Consider the following 17834-nt stretch of genomic DNA (forward strand, 5'->3'; position numbering starts at 1 on the left):
CTTCAGTAACTCTGGTTGTGATAGATAGATAGATAGATAGATAGATAGATAGATAGATAGATAGATAGATAGATAGATAGATAGATAGATAGATAGATAGATAGATAGATAGATAGATAGATAGATAGATAGACTTTTCGGACAGAGGTCATTCATCAGCTGTGCAAGCAAAGGGCTTCTTAGGTTTATATATTTATATGGTATATATAATATATATATATATATAGTATTATAAATATTATATAGTAGTACTCGTTTTTAATGGAATGTATCTGTTAATTGTCTACACATGAACTTATCTAAATGCCAGCAATAAAAAGCTATATAATTATTGCTATCCCAGGCTACTGTCTACCTCAATAAGTGGTACAAATACTCCCAAAACTCCTGACGCATAGTGGCCTATATAACATATAGTGGCCTATTTACTCAGCCATTCACTTAACGAGCCAACGATTGAGGCTAAACTACGCGCAAGTTAATCTGTTTAGTAAATTATTTTGAAATAAGGGGTCTGCGTAAGATCCGAGACGACACGGTTACAACGGTGGCGGCTCCGTCCGTTGGGTATCCCGTGAAGTATTTCAGGCTTCGGGGGTGGATAATATCATGGAAATGTGCATTTAATGGGCTTAATCAAAAACCCACCAGCTGTTTTACTCTTTACTAAAGAAAAAAACCCAAACGTGCCAAGCTTGCACAGCTATTACAAATTCGTTTCGGTCATCAAGACTAAGCCATGTTTCCTGCAAACCATCTGCTGGCTCGTCACAATAGACGGATTTTCCATACAGGGCTAAATATGTAGGACAGACCTATTTTTTTAAGTTTGGTAAAGGTGAGTGTGAGTGTGTGTATGCATGTGTTGGGATGTGTGCGCGCGTGCGAAATAAAGGCTGTCCTAAGACTGTCGCGATATGCAGTCGCTCGGATCTAGTTGCAGCGGGTGCCTCGCTCTCTCTAAAAGAGAATAATTTCACGGAGGCGGGCTAATTTAGGTTACATCAACAATCTATTCACGAAAGCTTTCCAAGAAATATAACCGTTAACGACACGAAGAAAAAAAAACAAAACAATGAATCGCTGATAAAATGTTAGCCTACAGCTGAGCTTGACGGAAGGACAAAAGATAATTTTCTTTTCGTGCTGGAATTGATTTGTGAAGTCATTCAAATAGACATTATTGAAATTCTTTTTTAAATGCCTGTTCAGGCTTTAACTTTTATTTTATGTTTATTCAGTCACGAAAAAGTCAATTATAAGTGTTTATGTTCGAGGTTTATGCTAAGCGCAATGCTTGCGATCAAGAAACTGGTCGCGCAAAGTTTCAGTGACTTCAGCCACGATAAAATGGTGCAGACCGATAACTGAAAAGTGTAAGCTTTTAATTAAACATGTAGGCTATTATTTAAAGAACTCTTTCAAAACTCGTAGAACAGTAGTACTGAAGTCACAGTACTATTAGTTACATTAGTTACTCCAAAAAATAAATAACTTGACCGTTCGTGTGATGGCCCGCCATAGAAACACAGGGCAGCTGATATTATAGAGAAGCCTCTTATAATATCTCATCGCCTTACTATTGTGTTTAAGTTTCCTATGAATTTAGTTTGGTGAGCAGGATAGAAGCTGGCCGGATGGATAAGCATCACCAAGGAGCGTTCATGCGCGCTCGCCAGACGCTCTTTCATATCATAGCTTAATGCGAGTTTAAATGTCTTTCTGACGAATGCGTTTCAAATCACATATGCACTTTTATTCAAGATGTTAAACCGGCAGAATAAAGCCTGCCCACAGACAAAAAAGGCTAGATGAGGGGTTTTTTTTCTCCAAAGACCTTTGTGAGAGAAAAGAAAGCGAGGAGGCGCGAGCAGCTGAGGGTGACAGTTAGTTCATGGTTAACAGGATAAGAGCCGCGCGGCCGGAGCCGCACACTTCTCCTCGCGAGTCTGCAACGAGGCCCGGTAAAATGAATAAAGACTTTCTAAAAATATGGGCATATCTAACACATCTGTTAAAGCGATTCAAGTACAAATCCATTTAAGGTTTTAGCCCGTAGCAGAGTCCAGAATTTATTTGGGCAAATGTAAGCATAAGTGGTTTTTAAATAGAGCCTAATCTGGCCATTCTTCTGGAGATTCAAGGGAGAAGTTATAGCGCGTAAAATAAACAAGCCCAGGGACGATAACTAAAAACAACAGGTTGATATCCTCATAAATTGTATACTTTACAACATGAGCTTGTCGATTAGGTATACATAATACAGAGAGTATTGGCCCATTGTATATAAATATAGGCTAGAGGATGTGCCAAGAAATAAAAAGTAAATTTAAAATGTGAAGGAAATGTTATGTGGCATTGTACGTTATATGTCTATAATTTGCATACTTAGGAAACTATTATTATTTTTATTGTAGTTGTTTAAAAGGCAGTAAAACCAATAACACAATAATATATTTTGACTGGATGCATTCAGTAATTTTCCACATTTTGTTAAATCTGCAAATTTATTTATGCTGACTCCCAGAAGAAACATTTAGGACCTCTAAATGAACGAAAACAGTTCACGGCTTTCGACTGCTTCTAGAAATGAAGATTACAAATTCGTTTTAGCCTTTAAAAATTTGACTTTAATTTGTTTGGATTCATTTCTGTTACATTAAAAATATCACAGATTCAAAGAGACTCAGTCAATATGCAAAACTTACGAATAAGCTTTCTTTGTTGGGCGAGCATTGTCCAGCGCAATCTTATGAAGTCTAATCCAATCATAAATTGCGCTCTCGGACCAATCAGGTGTCTTCTACACTTCGCTGAAAGGGACTCGAGCGGAGGACTTTATTGAGCTCTATTGTTGTTGCTGTCAGTCCACAAAGGTCCTTTACAGAGTAGCCGATATAAAGACCCTCTTCTAAAACGGAGGACCCAGGAGTGCATCGTGACTCGTTCCATTCAGTGTCCCACAGCAAAAGGGAATTAAGGTGGAGTAAAATCTCTTTTGATATATTTTTTGTATTTTTATCTCGCCCTACTACAAACGGGACGATGATGATCCCCAGCGTTATCGCGCCACCGGCGATGTACCCGAGTTTCATGCGTCCGGCAGCGTCACTACATCCGTCTTTGCAAACGACATTTCCAGTTCATCCTGGCTTTCTTGTGGAGGACCTGCTGCGCATAAACAGGCCGGCAAGCTATCTAAACCGAGCTGTGCACTCACCGAGTGCTTCTCCACCTACCTCCACGACACCCACCGTCCGGGCCAACCCCAGCGTATCGGACCGTGTTAGTTCTCCAGTCACGGCGACATACGGATCTTGTTCTCCAAAAACTCCACTCCCTGGAAGCAAGGATGCAACTTATCTCAAGTTTGGTGTAAATGCTATTTTGGCACCGTCGCCAAAGAAAGGTGAGTGTTTTTTTGTTTCTTGACGTTTTCTAACGAATTGTTAATTTGCATGTTGACCTGGACGGTTCGCTTAGTCTAAGTATAATTGTATGGTTAACTTCACAGTTCATATTAGAGGTCTTGCAAAAGTTTCACTGGTAGCTCACTTGTTAAGGTAATTGACTAGTAATTAGAAGTTTGCAAGTTCAAGCCTCGCAACTGCCAAATTGACACTGTTGACCCCCAAACAAGACTTTTAATGCTCAAGTAGCGTTCTTAGATAATTATAAATCACTTTGGAGAAAACCGTCTGGCAAATGTACAAACATGTTTTTTTTCTGTTAAGTTACGTCTCCCCACACCGTTCACAACGTCCATCCTAAAGGAATCCCCGTTCCCTGTTTCGACGGATCGTTCTACCCTTTCGTTCGCTCGTCTTACTTCCCTGGTAAGTAAGAATCTAATGCACTTTCCAAAGTTATTCAACCATCAGTAGTGTAGCAAACATAGGTTAGACACAGCAGGCATTAGCATTGTCCAAACAAGTCTCGCCAATTTGATGCCCCCATTTAGCGTGGATGCTAACTTATCATTGAACACTGCAGACCCCCACCCATTTTAAATCTACAAATTACCAGGAGTGGTCATGGTTAAACACTGAAGCGCGGGCTTCCCCTCGGTATTGAGGGCGCTTTGGCTCGGGGATTTCCCACAGTGAGCGGACACTCGGCTCGCTGATTGCCAACAATGCTTTCAGCACCATGACCAATTTGGTCAGCTCCCACCGGGGCAAACCACCCACAGACCCTGGAAAGATTGACTTTTACCAGGCGACAGTGGGGCGTTTACCAGTCATGGACTAATTTTCCCATTAGGAGGCATTGACTGAGATCAACATTCTCACAAGACCACATAGTGCGTGAGTGATGAAGGTGGGAAGTTGTAACGAGCAATATCAGAGGTTTAAAAACCACTAGGGAATATATTAACTAAATGAGCACTAAAACCACTTTTTAAAATCGACAATACGTCTAAAATCTGAGCAAATACCTGTAGCATCTGTATGAAACGGGTATGAAATGAAAAGTTGCCCAATGTTTTCCGAGAACACACTTTGGTTTTAGACGCTGTCCACGGAGTTCTTTTTAATGTAAGCCATCAGTTGAGTAAGCTTACGAAAGCTCCTTTGAGGCATAAAACGACTCTACTTCGTGCTTTATTCACTCCAAATAATAAAGTGCGACGCTTTTCACTAACTGTGTTGAATACGTCAACAAAACTTGAGCGCTCTCAATAGCTTTTCGTGTTCATTTAATGAAAATGATTTGAGGGCAAAAAACGGGCCCCCTGTCATCAGTATTCTGGCATGCAGTTGTGTTTAGTTTGAAAGTGTAAATCTCTCTTTGTGGTAATAATATATGGCTTTACCCGCCTGTCCGGAGTCTTTTGTCCGCCAGTTCATTACTACACAATTACCGTTCACGCTATATTAACTCCTCTGTCCTTCACTGGGCGGCTGCTGAAAAAGGATACCCTCCCTTTTTACCATACCAATACAGCGCGGATCCGGGCAATGTGCTAATTAGTCACCTCGTGCCATTTCAGTCAAAACGAGAGGAGACATTTCAAGGGAATAAATTCAAAATAATGATGATTATAAAGAAAACTTTTTTTTTTCCACAAACATTCAATTCTACATTCTTCCTGGGAAAAGCAACACCCCAATTACTCATGGTAACGGAGTGTTAACTTTTAGCCCCCTCACTGAAAACAAAACTTCTTTCAGTTTGGTGTTGTTAGTCACATAAACTTGTCTGAATCAGTGATTTGAGTTGTCCCTCCCTCTGTGTGTTAGCAGCCTCTTCATCTGTTGTACCTATCCCTGGAACCTTCTCATGGCCTTTAGCCGCCAGAGGGAAGCCCAGAAGAGGGATGCTCCGGCGGGCCGTGTTTTCCGATGTTCAGCGTAAAGCTCTGGAGAAAATGTTCCAAAAGCAAAAATATATCAGCAAACCGGACAGGAAAAAACTCGCCGCGAAACTGGGCCTTAAAGACTCTCAGGTAAATATCTTCAGACTCGTGAAGCCCCTGAAGTGAAAACATCTTATTCCAGTAGTGGTGGCATAGTCTGAACCCTAGGCTGCGGCTCGCAGTGGCACAGGACCAATCTGGAGTGATTCTGAATTGTTACTTTCTTCGCAGGTTAAAATTTGGTTTCAAAACCGGCGAATGAAATGGAGGAATTCAAAGGAACGAGAACTGCTGTCTTCAGGTGGTTGCCGTGAGCAAACATTGCCAACGAAAACGAATCCTCATCCAGATCTAAGTGACGTTGGAAAAAAGTCTTCGGAAGAGGAAGATTATGACGAGGACACCCTCGCCCCACACGTTTACCACTCACCAAGACGCGATTTATCAAACACCGCAGACATGAACATTTCGTCACCTTCCGTATCGAGTAAACATTCAGACTTTTCTGAATCAGAGGACGAAATAACGGTTTCATAATCCTCTCGTCTTTATCGGTGGTATATAGCGATTGTATACTCAAGCACAAACGTAGCCAACAGAAGGTTACATCCCTGTAATTAGACCGCTGCATTCACATGAATGCATTTTTGAGCGATTGTTTATAAGCAGGACTTTACTTAGGGTTTACTTATTAGGATACTTCTTATTATGATTTTGCTGTGTTGCACAGCGTTTGTGGAACTGTACAGTATTTTGTACAAATATTTTTGTATGGATATTTTATACCAAGATTATTGAGTTACACAGTTATATTTCACATAGATATTTTTATTAAAGGTTGTAGACTTATAATTGTATAATTTATACCAATTTATCCGTCTCTCACTGTATGTATATTTCTATGCTTTTGTTGTGGTTTTGTTTTTTGTAAAAAAAAAAAAAAAAAAAAAAAAAGCAAATAAATTGTAAAATGAATTAACAGTATCGTTCTTTTTGTAAAATAAATCTTGGTCCCTCTTTTAAAAGGTAATAAACAGGCAAGTCATCATGAGAAACCTGTCAGTTATTTTAGCTTTATTAAAGGTCTAGTCAGTGATCAAAATCCTATGAATTCTTATAAGAGATTTCTGCAATAACAACACAATATTTTAAAAATATATCTCTCAGATCATCTTAGACAGGGACCAGAGCCAGTGACCAGTTGAAGGATATGACTGGTAGCCAAGGTTTTAGAAGTAGGGAGAAGTGTCTGTTACCCCCTAGCAGGTTATGTTACTTTTATTCCACGCAGCCAGACTATATTATAAACTAATATCAGTAATAATAAAATCAGCAAGGTATATGATTCATGTTTGTTGGCAATAAGCGTATTTTAGGCTAAATTTGGGCAACTTTCAAAATCTATTTTAGTGAATCCAGCATTTCCACAATGCACCCTACGTAGAGAGCAGGACTTGGTGCTGTTCCATAGCAAGACTGGAATATTGTGTTCAGTCAGAAATTCAGGGTATGTAATGTGCTGGATTTGATTCCAACAACGGTTTCTGGCTAAAAGCAGCCAGCCAAGAGGAACAGATGGCCATCAAATGAACTTAACATATGCAGTTTAGCATCATAATGAGGCCCAATAAACCATTCATAAATAATCATTAGTTTTATTGAATTGTAAATAATTGAGGACTGGTACAGTGATATATATCTGAGAGATCACCCTTTCAGAGATGATGAATGACAAACTCCAGACACCTGTTTGGATGAAAAAAAAACACTGTACACAAAATAGCCATTTCCAAGCACTGTTATAAACATGTAGTAAAAAGGTTATTCTTCAAAATGCAGCCAGCAGGGTAGTTTGATATGTACATCAGTATCTTACACACAGGATACCATGTATACATTTACCTGTAAGGGGGAGGGATTGAAAAAAAAAAACCAAACATCTGTGCTTGCAACGACTTACATCAATCTTCATAATTAAAAAAAAAACAAACAGGCACATATTCTAGAATTATTCACAAACTATATACATACTGTACATTTTATATATATATATATATATATATATATATATATATATATATATATATATATATATATATATATATATAGATAGATAGAGGCAGTGCTGAAAGTATTTAGAGAGCTACAGAATTTGGCTTCCATTTGAAACCCAAAAAGATGTTGCATAGGTTTAATGACTTGAAACACTCAAACACTTCAGTGGCGTGTACACAATATGTGAAGACAATGTTATACTCTAACTACACCTGCACAACATCAAGTATCTGATATTGACAAGGATAAACAAAAATCCTGACATTTACTATTCATTAAGTGGTGCTGAAATGACTATCCTGCCACTTTTGGCGTTTTATTTTTGTGGTAGGATTTTCACTGTACACAGGTTTTACCTGTAGCTTTTAGCACCTGTTTTTAGAAATAAGATCAAGCAGCAAATGTATTGTCTGATATGGAATTAAATGGCTGTGACAGTAATTTTCCATCCTTCACATTTGAACACTAAGACCAAGGCCAAGGCCCTGGAAGTCAATGAGGTATTAACTCACCATATCTCCAGCACTTTCTCTCTCAGCATTGTGTGCTTTTCAGATTTGGTGCATAAAATACTATCCTGCAGCACCAAATAAAGCCATGCAACTCTGCCACAGTCAGAGTATTGTGCCAACCAGCGACACCTCAGTGGTTTGCAGCCTCAGGTGTGACCAATGTTAAGGTACATGATGCTAAAATAAAAAAGGAAACTTTAACACCTGAACAGAAGAAGGAAGGTGTAGTCCCTTTGTTGCTACCTTTCCTTTAGCTCTTTCATTTGCATGCCACTAGCCATCTTATGCGATGAAGTAATAAAGCCACTCAAGGATGAGGGGGAGGAACACAGAACCCACAGGCTCACTGAGGACATATCTCCAAATGAAGAGTTCAGCAGGTATAAAATCATAGTGCCTCTTGAGTATACATTACAAAACAGAGTAAGGCACCGGGTTCAGTTCAGCACCAGGAAGTCAGAGTGAGAGGAAAGGGTGGTGAAAAGGTGAGAATGTGGGCCTGCTACAGTGACTGAGGGAGTAGGAGTGTAGAAGACGAGTGCAGAGGAGTGTAGAAGAGGCATGTCGAGACCAGCCCAGGTGTCAGGGACACTTTTCATGCCAGACTACAAAACATCTGCACTGTTACAGTCAGAAGCAGATCCAGCATCAGTGAGGAAACGTTCCTGATCATTCAAATGAATCCTATGTAATTACAGACACTGAAACACAGAGAAACAAAAGCCCAATACAGCTGACATGTAGACATTCAATGACATGGATATTTTAGGCTACAAATAGTTTTAAGCCAAGACTTGGATTTGCTTGTGCCCAGAACCCCTTCTTCCCAAGTATTTAAGCTATCCAATGATGGACAGCATTGGAATAAACTAATTTGTGACAGTTATGCTGTGCAGACTTTGTGAATCCTGGTTTGCCCAACAGAGATGATCTTTTTTTCTGAATGCAGTTCCCAAATCTAAGCCAAAGATCTTAGAGAGCATCTTTCAGAGCACCACTTTCTCCACAAAAGCACTGAAAAGAATGAAGTGGGCCAATGATGGCATGATCTAGAGCTTTGCTTAAGGATAAAGGGAGTGCCAAGATGGAGATTTCAGGGGTATTGGGATGAGTTTGGAGGTAATGATTCTGGGAACAGTGCTCGCTCACACTCATATGTTCTCATATGGTCTTTAGTTATGTTCACAGGTGCAGGACGGAGGACAAGCTAAATTATGGGTAGTGCAGGTTTCTGCCTCTTTGTCAGAAAATGAAGCCCCTTTTCTCTTAATGGGTTTCCAGCACCCACATCCTCATCTCAGAGGACATCTCCAAATGGAGTGATTTGATTCTGCTGCCTGAGGTCGCGGAAACATTCAGAAGATGTCTTGAGTTTATGGAAAAGGCAAAATGTCAGAGCGTAGACTCCAGAGATGAATCAAGGATGTCATCCTGGTGACCATTGCTATTGGAATCGCTGTCGTAACTCTGTGGGCTGGAGCAGCTGGCAGCCTCCTTTAGACGCATAAGCATGTTCATCTGTGGGGAGACAGGCGAGGAGTAAGTGAGAGTGTGCGTGTGTGTGTCACTCTGTAAGAGAGCTACATGGTGGGTATTTCTCACCAGTGGATCAGCGTCGCTGTCGCTCTGTGTGCTCTGCTTGCTAGCACCCTCTCTGGAGGCAGAATATCCATCAAAGCCCACATCCTCTGGGCGGAGCTGCAGTAAAGGTGGCCAATCCGGGTGCTGTGGGCTCGATCCCCATGGAAACGTCTCCAGCACCCAACGTGCAGGGTCATCCCATGGTGCTCTCCGTCCATATAGCTGGAGTAGACAGAAAGAGACTGGTTTCTCGGTTTCCAAATTGCCACGAATCACAAGTATATAATCTGAAATGGGGATCTACAGTACATAATAGCCATTAAGACAGAGAAGGCTTCAGGTTTATTTTCACCTGTACTGAACCTCAGTGCTACAACTGGACACCCATACCTGGAGTCCCTCCCGCACAGCTTCCAGCAGGTAGGGGATGATGGAGTAGTTCCACAGGTCGGTGAACCACACCCGTGAGCCATCGACATCCATGGGACACGACAGGAACAGCCGCGGGCCTTGAGGTCACCGGCCAGGAGGGCAGGGTCAGAATGGCACAACTTTTAAAACATCTTTTTTATGATTCACTTGACGTCTGTCTGTGTCTGAGTAACAAATGCCATTCTATTTCTAATATTTCAAAATACAGTGGCAAAATAGATATACATAAATGAGGCTAATAAAGGAAATAAATCAACTCTATGACTCAAGTTAACCAATATTTAGTTGTATATGTATCAATGCAAAAACAACAAATTTACATTTATGACAGAGTACAGTTTGAGCAATTGAGGGTTAAAGGCCTTGCTCAGGGGCCCAATAGTGGCAACTTGGCAGTGGTGGGGCTTGAACCAGCAACCTTCCGATTACAAGTCAAGTAACTTAACCACTGAGTTACCACTGCCCATGTTGAAATAATGATCAAATTTAAAAAAGAAGAACTTTTAGTGCACTAATAGAACACCCTCCAGGCTAATGAGGTTGTGCTGCGGTTCTTCTCACCGATGGTGACGTCTGAGGAGCTGTGCGCCTCCAGAAAGCGGTTAAGGTGTTGCCAGACACGGGGGATCCACTCCATGATCTTCACCAGCTGGGGGCTGCGGCTGCGACTGCTGATCTCCGTCTCCATCAGCTTCCTCCGGAGGAAGCGGCCGAGGAAGCCCTTCACAGGTTCCATGTGGTTGGCGCACAACACCCACCTGCATGGACACGCTTAGATGTCACTACCTCCGATTCTGTGCCACTCTCAGTTCTGCAGTTTATAAAAACATCTGTGATCTACAAAATGTTTTTGGAACGGAATGGGGATAAGATTTAACAAGATTTAAACCCATATAGCCATGTACTGTCTTTTAAATCCTGATCCTTTTTTTTTCTAAAATATAAACCATCCCTGGGTTTGTGAAAGGAACTATACAAGTTGAAATTATTATTAATATGGACTTTGATAATCTGAAACAATCAGCATTCTGTATTTTTAGTTTTCCTGCAAAGAAGTAATTCAGAGGGAACGGTAATGAACTATACTACAGGACTGGATTACATTTTATAGTGTTACTTATCCAACAATTGTAGGACAGTGCCACCTAGTGGTCACTCTCTGGTAACACCAATGAAGGTGCGCGCTAATGCTGCAACTGTGTCAGCAGCACAGAGAACGTTGAGGTGTGGAGAGTCAGGGCCAGGCACCTGAAGTTATGGTGCAGCTGAAGGTTTGGAGATGAAGATGTGGCCTGACTCATAGTGCCAATGATGTATGGGCTGCAAACATGGAAAAAAGTGGTCATTAACAGCTAGTTTGAATAAAATCAAATAATGACAGCCATGTTAAAAACGTGGTTAGTGTTTCATATTTAAATATGGCATTAAATACAGTGTCTGCATGTAAATATCTGCATGTATCTGTTATGTCTGTGTATGTCAGTGTTTTTCACTCAGCGCTCTGTTGGTGCCATGGAGAAAGTCTGCATAGAATATAATTGCGAGTGTGTGTGTGTGTGTGTGTGTGTGTGTGTGTGTGTGTGTGTGTGTGTGTGTCTCACCAGCGTTGGTACTTGTAATTAAGCAGACCATTGAAGATCTCCCCGAGAGAGCCGACATGGTGAAGGTTGTCCAGGATAAGCACCAGAGGAGCCTCGGTGTCCTGGCCAGGAGCACTCCACTGCTCGCCAACGGCTGCCAGATACTGCCTCAGCTCCTACACATGGGCAGACGGACAGACGGACAGACAGACAGTCAGACAGAGAGAGAGAGACAGACAGACAAGGAGGTTGAAAAAAACAGGGCCGAAAAAACTTTCAACTCCATGGCGGGAAAAAAAAAAAAAAAGTGGTGGTGGAATGTGCGGAGACCACTTTCTGTAACGTGATAGAGTCTACCCCATCCTATGAACACACCCTTCCACTTTAAAGTCTTTTCTTTCAATGTGTTTACTCAATCAGGGCAATACAGTTGTCTTGCACTGAACTGAGGACAGGAAGGCATATTGTCCTTTATTTCTGCAGAGAGCAAAACCAGTCCTACGCCATCCTATAATAACACAGTCCTGTTTAAACTGGCATGTGTGCTGTCGGAGCCTGTAGGTAGTCACTAGCTGCTCTACTGGCTGATCCGCAGAGTGGCTGAACTGTGCGGGAGCATGCCTATTTGAGAAGGGCAGAAGTGATACAAGGGACCCTGCCTTGCTGGACTTGTGGTCGACGCTAAAGGTGACGACAGCGGTGTGGCTGGCCGTGCGGCCCTCCAGAAGCACCAGGTGCTCGGCCAGGCGCTGGGCCAGATAGGTCTTCCCCGTGCCGCTGGGCCCAGACAGGATGAGGCGTCGGTGCTCTCGCAGCAGCGAGACGTAGCGCTGCAGCACGGGCTGAGGGATCAGCGTGTCAAAGACCAGCGCGTCCGTGGACTGGGTATGCACGCCTGGATGAAACGCATAAAATGCAGAGACATGAGCACAAACACATACGCATGTACAGACACACATACATACACACACATGTGCACACATATGCACACAAACATGCATGCACACATGGATAACCAATTAATCGTTTTAGGTTTTGAATAGAAGTAGTAGAACATACACTTCCTCTGCCTGAGAGAGTAACTGACACTGTGTCTTAGCTGTGTGTGTTTAGCTGTGTGCATGGTTTTGAATACCTTTGAGAGAGATGTGGATTGTGTTGTTCTCCCCGACTAAGTACCCACAGGGAAGTAGTTCCGGGGTGTCTGCCCCACTGGGTCGGAGCACGTCCCCAATGCGATATCCTTCCACACTGTCAGAGCCTAGTCCCAGTTGACTCACTGGATCTACATGCCTGATGTATTCCTACAATCAGAAAGTTAAAGGGCCACAAAGATAAAGGACAGATGAAATCACACCAACCCCCACTAACTTTGATTCAGTGACAGCAACACTAGTATTTCTGGGTGAAAGATCTTTTTAAGGTTACAGACTTGCACAAGATGTAAATAACACACCATAGACGAAACACACCGTTCAAACCCAAACGTTGTGTGTTTACCTTAAAAAGACGCCTGACAACGCCATCCAGAACATCCCACTTGGTTTTGCCACTGACCCCGATGCAGCCAATGAGGAAGTCGCGCGGTCTGCAGTCCTACAGAGACAAAAAAGCACGGTCACACCTACACAGTACTAATGGGACTGGGCTGTGACGTGCCAAACCCAGGCAGCTGACCTCTCTCCATGGGGCATCCTCTTGGAGCCTGACCACAATCTTTACGTGTCTGCCCTCTTTACGAAAGCTGCTGTCGCCTCCAGAGTCATCCAGCAGAATGTCTACAGACAGGAAATTTACCACATGCACCCACGGTGTCAGTGAGTATAAATAATTTTTTCAAGGTCTTATTATTTTTTTTTTTAAAAACATTCTTTTTTTTAAATCCCGCCTGGTTTGTCTGCTGCGAGTCCACTGGGACACATGCGTGCTTACTGAAGCCGGTGGACTCGGTGAGATCCAGGCTGTGCTGCGAGAGGCCAGGTGAGAGCATGGCTGTGGAGGGTACAGAGGCCGCCACGCTGGAGCTCTGAGGTAATACTCTGCCTCCACCCGCCTGGGTCTCCAGCTTCAAACGGTCGTTCTCTGCCTTCAGTTTCTCGATCTCGACCTGACCCACCACACACGCGCACACACCTTAAATACTTTGCTGTTTTTTATTAACAAAAACCAGACAGGTCAATAGTGGCATTTGCTCTGTGTGAACTCAAAATCTCTTATTCTCTGTTTCATGGGTGTGTGCTGTCTTTGCGGGAGTAAATGATCACCTGCATGCGGTTCATGGCCTCTCGCAGCTGGTCCAGCTGGTGGGCGGAGCTCAGCGCCTCCAACCGGATGTCAGTCAGCTTCATTTCCTTCTCGCGGAGCTCAGTGCGCAGCTGCATCACCATCTCCGCCTCCCCGTCCAAACACTCCGGCAGCCTGTGGACAGACAGGCGGACACCTACATCAGGACAAGATCCCTGGAGCTCACACCAGCTGCAGACAAAGAGTAGTACAAACAGTTTTCACCAACAAGCCAAACCTGAGAAAATATCTACTGTTCTTCAAACAGAGTGATTGAAGCTGCCCAGCATAATTTTTTTATGAACACTGAAATATTCACAGTGTAGTCAGACTGGGGAACAAACACTAAGCACTCAACACTTCAGTGCGAAAACACCATCCACTGGAGATTTAAAGCATCCATGCGCGCAGAGTCGGGTGGTGTTGCGTACAGCGAGTTGGAGTGGGAGTTCCTGAGCAGCGCTGAGGAGGTGGAGGATCCATTATGGGAGAGTTTGGGGGAGGAGGGCAGCGAGTCAGTCATCTCCTCGATGTCCGAGTGTGAGGACGCTGACTTTGGCGATTTCTTCTTGGTGAAAGCCTGCTTGAAGGAGCTCCGCAGCTGAAACAACAGAGAAGACGAGAGTGAGATGGAAGTCCTGAAGAAGACAAATGTCATCAGCTGGACGTAAAAAGGGGAGGGGGTTGTGGGAAAGCGGGGGGGCTTGGGGAGGTTGGGTAGCCGAGAAAGAAATACAAGAAGAGAAAGAGTAAGAACCGTCAGTCAGTAGCAGTCTGCGAAAAACTTGGCCATACTGTGCATTTCCCTTAAGCAGCGTGCGAAATACGGCATTGTTTGGCACTCTTATAGTCCTTGGGGGCAGAGAAAATCAATTTGGTTTCAGTTTGGACCTTTAGGGACAAAAAAGTCTAAAGGATGGAAATCAAAAAGGGTGGAAATTAAAAAAAGACTGACAGGAGCGAGAGAAGGGGTGCTAAAGCTAACAGGCTAGGTTAGCCAGGAGGGGTGGAGCAGGGTTCTCTAACACGCATGCTCTTACCTCATACACCTGCCAAATGATGTGACAGCACACAAGGAGACACAAAGAGCACAGGTTCAGCTGGTGTGTGTGTGGGCGCATGTCTGTGTGAGTGTGGATAAGTGTGTGTGTATCTGAGTGAAAGTCAGATTTGTGTGAGGCGAGAGATCCACGAGGCACAATTAAACAACAGGCTAGTATAGTTGGCAACCGTAATATGTACCATTTAACAACAATCACAAAAAACGCTTTACAACAGGATCAAATTACAGAAAAAGAAGGAGACAGAAAACGCCGGAGGGGCAGGAAGAGAGAAGGGAGTGGTGTTTTCAAAGAGCCCCCTTATTATCTACATTCATCCCTCTCTTTTCCCAAAAGACCACCCACAGAGAGCCTTTATTTGTAACACCTGTGGACCCAAAGTTCACCCCAGAGGAACACCACCACTAACTGGGAACAGGCAACACCACCAATAATGAAAGTCTACAGGCCAGGTCACAAAGTGCAAAAAAGTAACATAACACTAACATGATAAGGTCAAACACAACAGCGCTAATACCTACATCTGTTGAAGGTGAAACTGTATCTACATAAAGTTAGTCCCATTAAACGTTCAGAGGTCTAACATACTTTCATCTATCCATCGTGCAATAAGACATCACTTCCCATTATACTCCCAACTTTACTGCCATTACATAGCATATGTTTAATTTTGACACATTCATATTCATCATAGGACTTTACTCCATCTACTGTAGTACACAGTGGCCTACATGCTACAGCAAAACCAGACAACACTAAAACCACTAATCTCCACATCTGATATAAATGCTCAACATCACGTGTATATTTAACATGATAACAACAAATACTGTCACTCTAAACTTGATCATTATAGTATATGACAAATGGTATAATTTGTGTTATGACAACTGTATTAGCAAATAACAGGAAAATAGATTTAGGTTCTTAAATATATCTGAATAATCTTAATGTTCTTAATTGATCTCAATGATAGGCATTGCTAGTGCATTTATAATTTTTTTCAGGAATGTTGCATGGTGTTAGAACAACAACACATACACAGACACACATACAGTATTATAAGCGCACTAAGGCTGACAGCACTCCAACCTCACACTCTGGGCTCAAAATAGTTGCATGAGCAGCATGTGTGGAGTGTGTTACACGTGTTACACGTGTCACAGGTCAGTGACGCATTCAAAGCAGGACTTTGTATGACGGTACTAAAACAAAGTCTTGGGTGTATGTGAATGTTGACGCCAGCTTGTGTCTGCGGGTCTGTCCAGGTTTGAACGCGCATCAAAACGTGAGTGCACGAGTGTAGGTTCAGCTGTTGTGAAGGTGTAAACAGTGTGTGTGTCACCCTAACCCAGTTCTTCTTTTTCTTCTTGCTGCAGTTGTCAGAATTGTCCATGGTGGAGCCCATGCTGGAGTGGCTGGTGGCACTGGTCACGCTGGAGACGCTGTCAGATGAGTGCTGTCTGCGCATGCGCAGGTCTGTCTGCCCACTCGCTGCTGAGCTGTTGGAGCCTGCACCAACCAGTAAACAAGGATATCACAAAATATCGAGTACTACTAAAACCACAATCTTCCTCTGCTTTACGCAAGCAGATAGTCAAAAGCCAGAGATAGAAATACGAACAAAAATGCCAAAAATTGTTTGTTTTAATACTGCATGTATTAACTTGTACAGACTACTGCAGTGAAGATAGGTCAATGAGTGTGTGTGGGTGTGTGAGAGAGAGAGAGAGACCCTGGTGTTATCATCAACTCAACTTGCAGTAACGATAGCTTGTGTCGATGATATCTGCAGAGCTAAAATTGGGCTAAAATGTATATAGTTTCCATTATCTAGACAATAATGTCACAATATAGCCAAAAAGTAATAAAACAGATCATTATTTTTATTTTTAATCAACTTTAATTTGCTTTTTTATATTAGATTTAATCATAGCTAATAAATCCTGAGGAAAACATCTTGCTTTTCTTTATCAAGCAAAGGGATCTTTACATATAGGGTAGAACGTTGCAAGGCAAAAATAAAGGTATTTAACAAATAACAAATGTATCTTTTAAACAAAATGTTTAAAAGATGCATTATCCTTGAATACAAAAACTATTTTTATTTATTCAAGAGTATTATTTGGACGGGAGGATTTTTTCGGGCATATATTTGTAAAATAATTTTACCACAAGACATCTGTAACGTTTAGGACCAATTTGCTTTGGATACAGAATGTCAGTATAAATAGAGTTGGGAGTGGCTATGTGATTTACGCACTGGCATCAGACCAAAAAAATCCACAATATCCATCAAGGGCTATTCGCATCTTCAATGCAAAATGCTGATATTTAATAGAACCGCTTGTAGTAGAATTTAGCAGTGACCAGAAGTGTCGCTCCAAAAAAAAGGTCTTTCGAAAGTAAATGCCCAAGTCTATGCGAGTAGGTATATGCTTCCTCGACTTCTTCCACGCTTGAGAAAAAGTGCAAGCTCTCAATGTCTACAGGACAGGAGGAAGATTTAGCTAATCCACTACCTCCATATAACGAACAGTAGAGTTTGCTGGCTATGGTTGGAAAATTTGAGTCTAAACCAACGGCAAAGTACCAAGGACCCTCCCTTTTAGAACAAATTCTTTTTTGAGAGCTGCTTCGGCCTTGGTTACGTGTGTGGTTCCCTCCTCATTCATCTCCTCCCCAAAACAACATTTAGAAAATGATTTTGCAACTATAGCTAGCCAAGTTATGAGCCTTTTTGTCCAGCATGTGCCATCCTTGCAAATAGTTCAACATAAGGCTTAAACCTGCATGCATTAGTGTTTAACAGTGAGGGGCTTTTCTGTGTGTTTGACAATTGCAGTTGATATTTGTGTTTTTGTCTAATGAGTACAGCTGTTTCTGATTTGCCAGTATCTATGTAATGGAACTGTGTTCTACAGGTATTCCTTTACCAGTACACTGCCCAGCACTAAACATACTCATACAC

General features: G+C 42.3%; 2 protein-coding genes across 17 annotated transcripts in view; one reads left to right on the forward strand and one right to left on the reverse strand.

Annotated features, from left to right (window-relative positions):
- The first annotated feature begins 2589 nt into the window (after positions 1-2589).
- On the forward strand, positions 2590-6274 carry dbx1a (developing brain homeobox 1a). 3 transcript variants are annotated; one of them, XM_081710099.1, is made up of 4 exons: positions 2591-3409; positions 3735-3836; positions 5244-5449; positions 5591-6274. In XM_081710099.1, exons 1-4 carry the CDS (start codon positions 3046-3048, stop codon positions 5894-5896), a joined length of 978 nt encoding a protein of 325 aa, XP_081566225.1. In that variant the 5' UTR covers positions 2591-3045; the 3' UTR covers positions 5897-6274. The 3 variants fall into 3 exon arrangements, with proteins under 3 accessions (XP_081566226.1, XP_081566225.1, XP_026866967.3); XM_027011166.3 differs by having other exon boundaries at positions 2592-3409; positions 5247-5449; XM_081710100.1 differs by lacking the exon at positions 3735-3836 and having other exon boundaries at positions 2590-3409; positions 5247-5449.
- A 720-nt stretch (positions 6275-6994) lies between these two features.
- The window catches only part of nav2a (neuron navigator 2a), a 152862-nt gene continuing 142022 nt past the window's right edge, over positions 6995-17834 (reverse strand). For 10 of the 14 annotated variants that reach the window (XM_081710109.1, XM_081710102.1, XM_081710105.1 and 7 more), the window contains 14 exons: positions 16215-16375; positions 14234-14403; positions 13784-13994; positions 13452-13626; positions 13197-13297; positions 13020-13115; positions 12655-12823; positions 12179-12414; positions 11541-11695; positions 11188-11259; positions 10501-10697; positions 9898-10016; positions 9529-9729; positions 6995-9444 (listed from right to left, as the gene is read on the reverse strand). In XM_081710109.1, coding sequence (XP_081566235.1) covers positions 9319-9444; positions 9529-9729; positions 9898-10016; positions 10501-10697; positions 11188-11259; positions 11541-11695; positions 12179-12414; positions 12655-12823; positions 13020-13115; positions 13197-13297; positions 13452-13626; positions 13784-13994; positions 14234-14403; positions 16215-16375 — 2189 coding nt within the window. In that variant the 3' untranslated portion in view covers positions 6995-9318. The remainder of the gene's footprint in view (positions 9445-9528; positions 9730-9897; positions 10017-10500; positions 10698-11187; positions 11260-11540; positions 11696-12178; positions 12415-12654; positions 12824-13019; positions 13116-13196; positions 13298-13451; positions 13627-13783; positions 13995-14233; positions 14404-16214; positions 16376-17834) is intronic. The other 4 variants (XM_081710112.1, XM_081710104.1, XM_081710114.1 and 1 more) reach the window with 1 other exon arrangement.

The sequence above is a fragment of the Electrophorus electricus genome, chromosome 3, assembly GCF_041902795.1.
Source record: "Electrophorus electricus isolate QZ-2024a chromosome 3, ASM4190279v1, whole genome shotgun sequence".
Taxonomy (NCBI): domain Eukaryota; kingdom Metazoa; phylum Chordata; class Actinopteri; order Gymnotiformes; family Gymnotidae; genus Electrophorus; species Electrophorus electricus.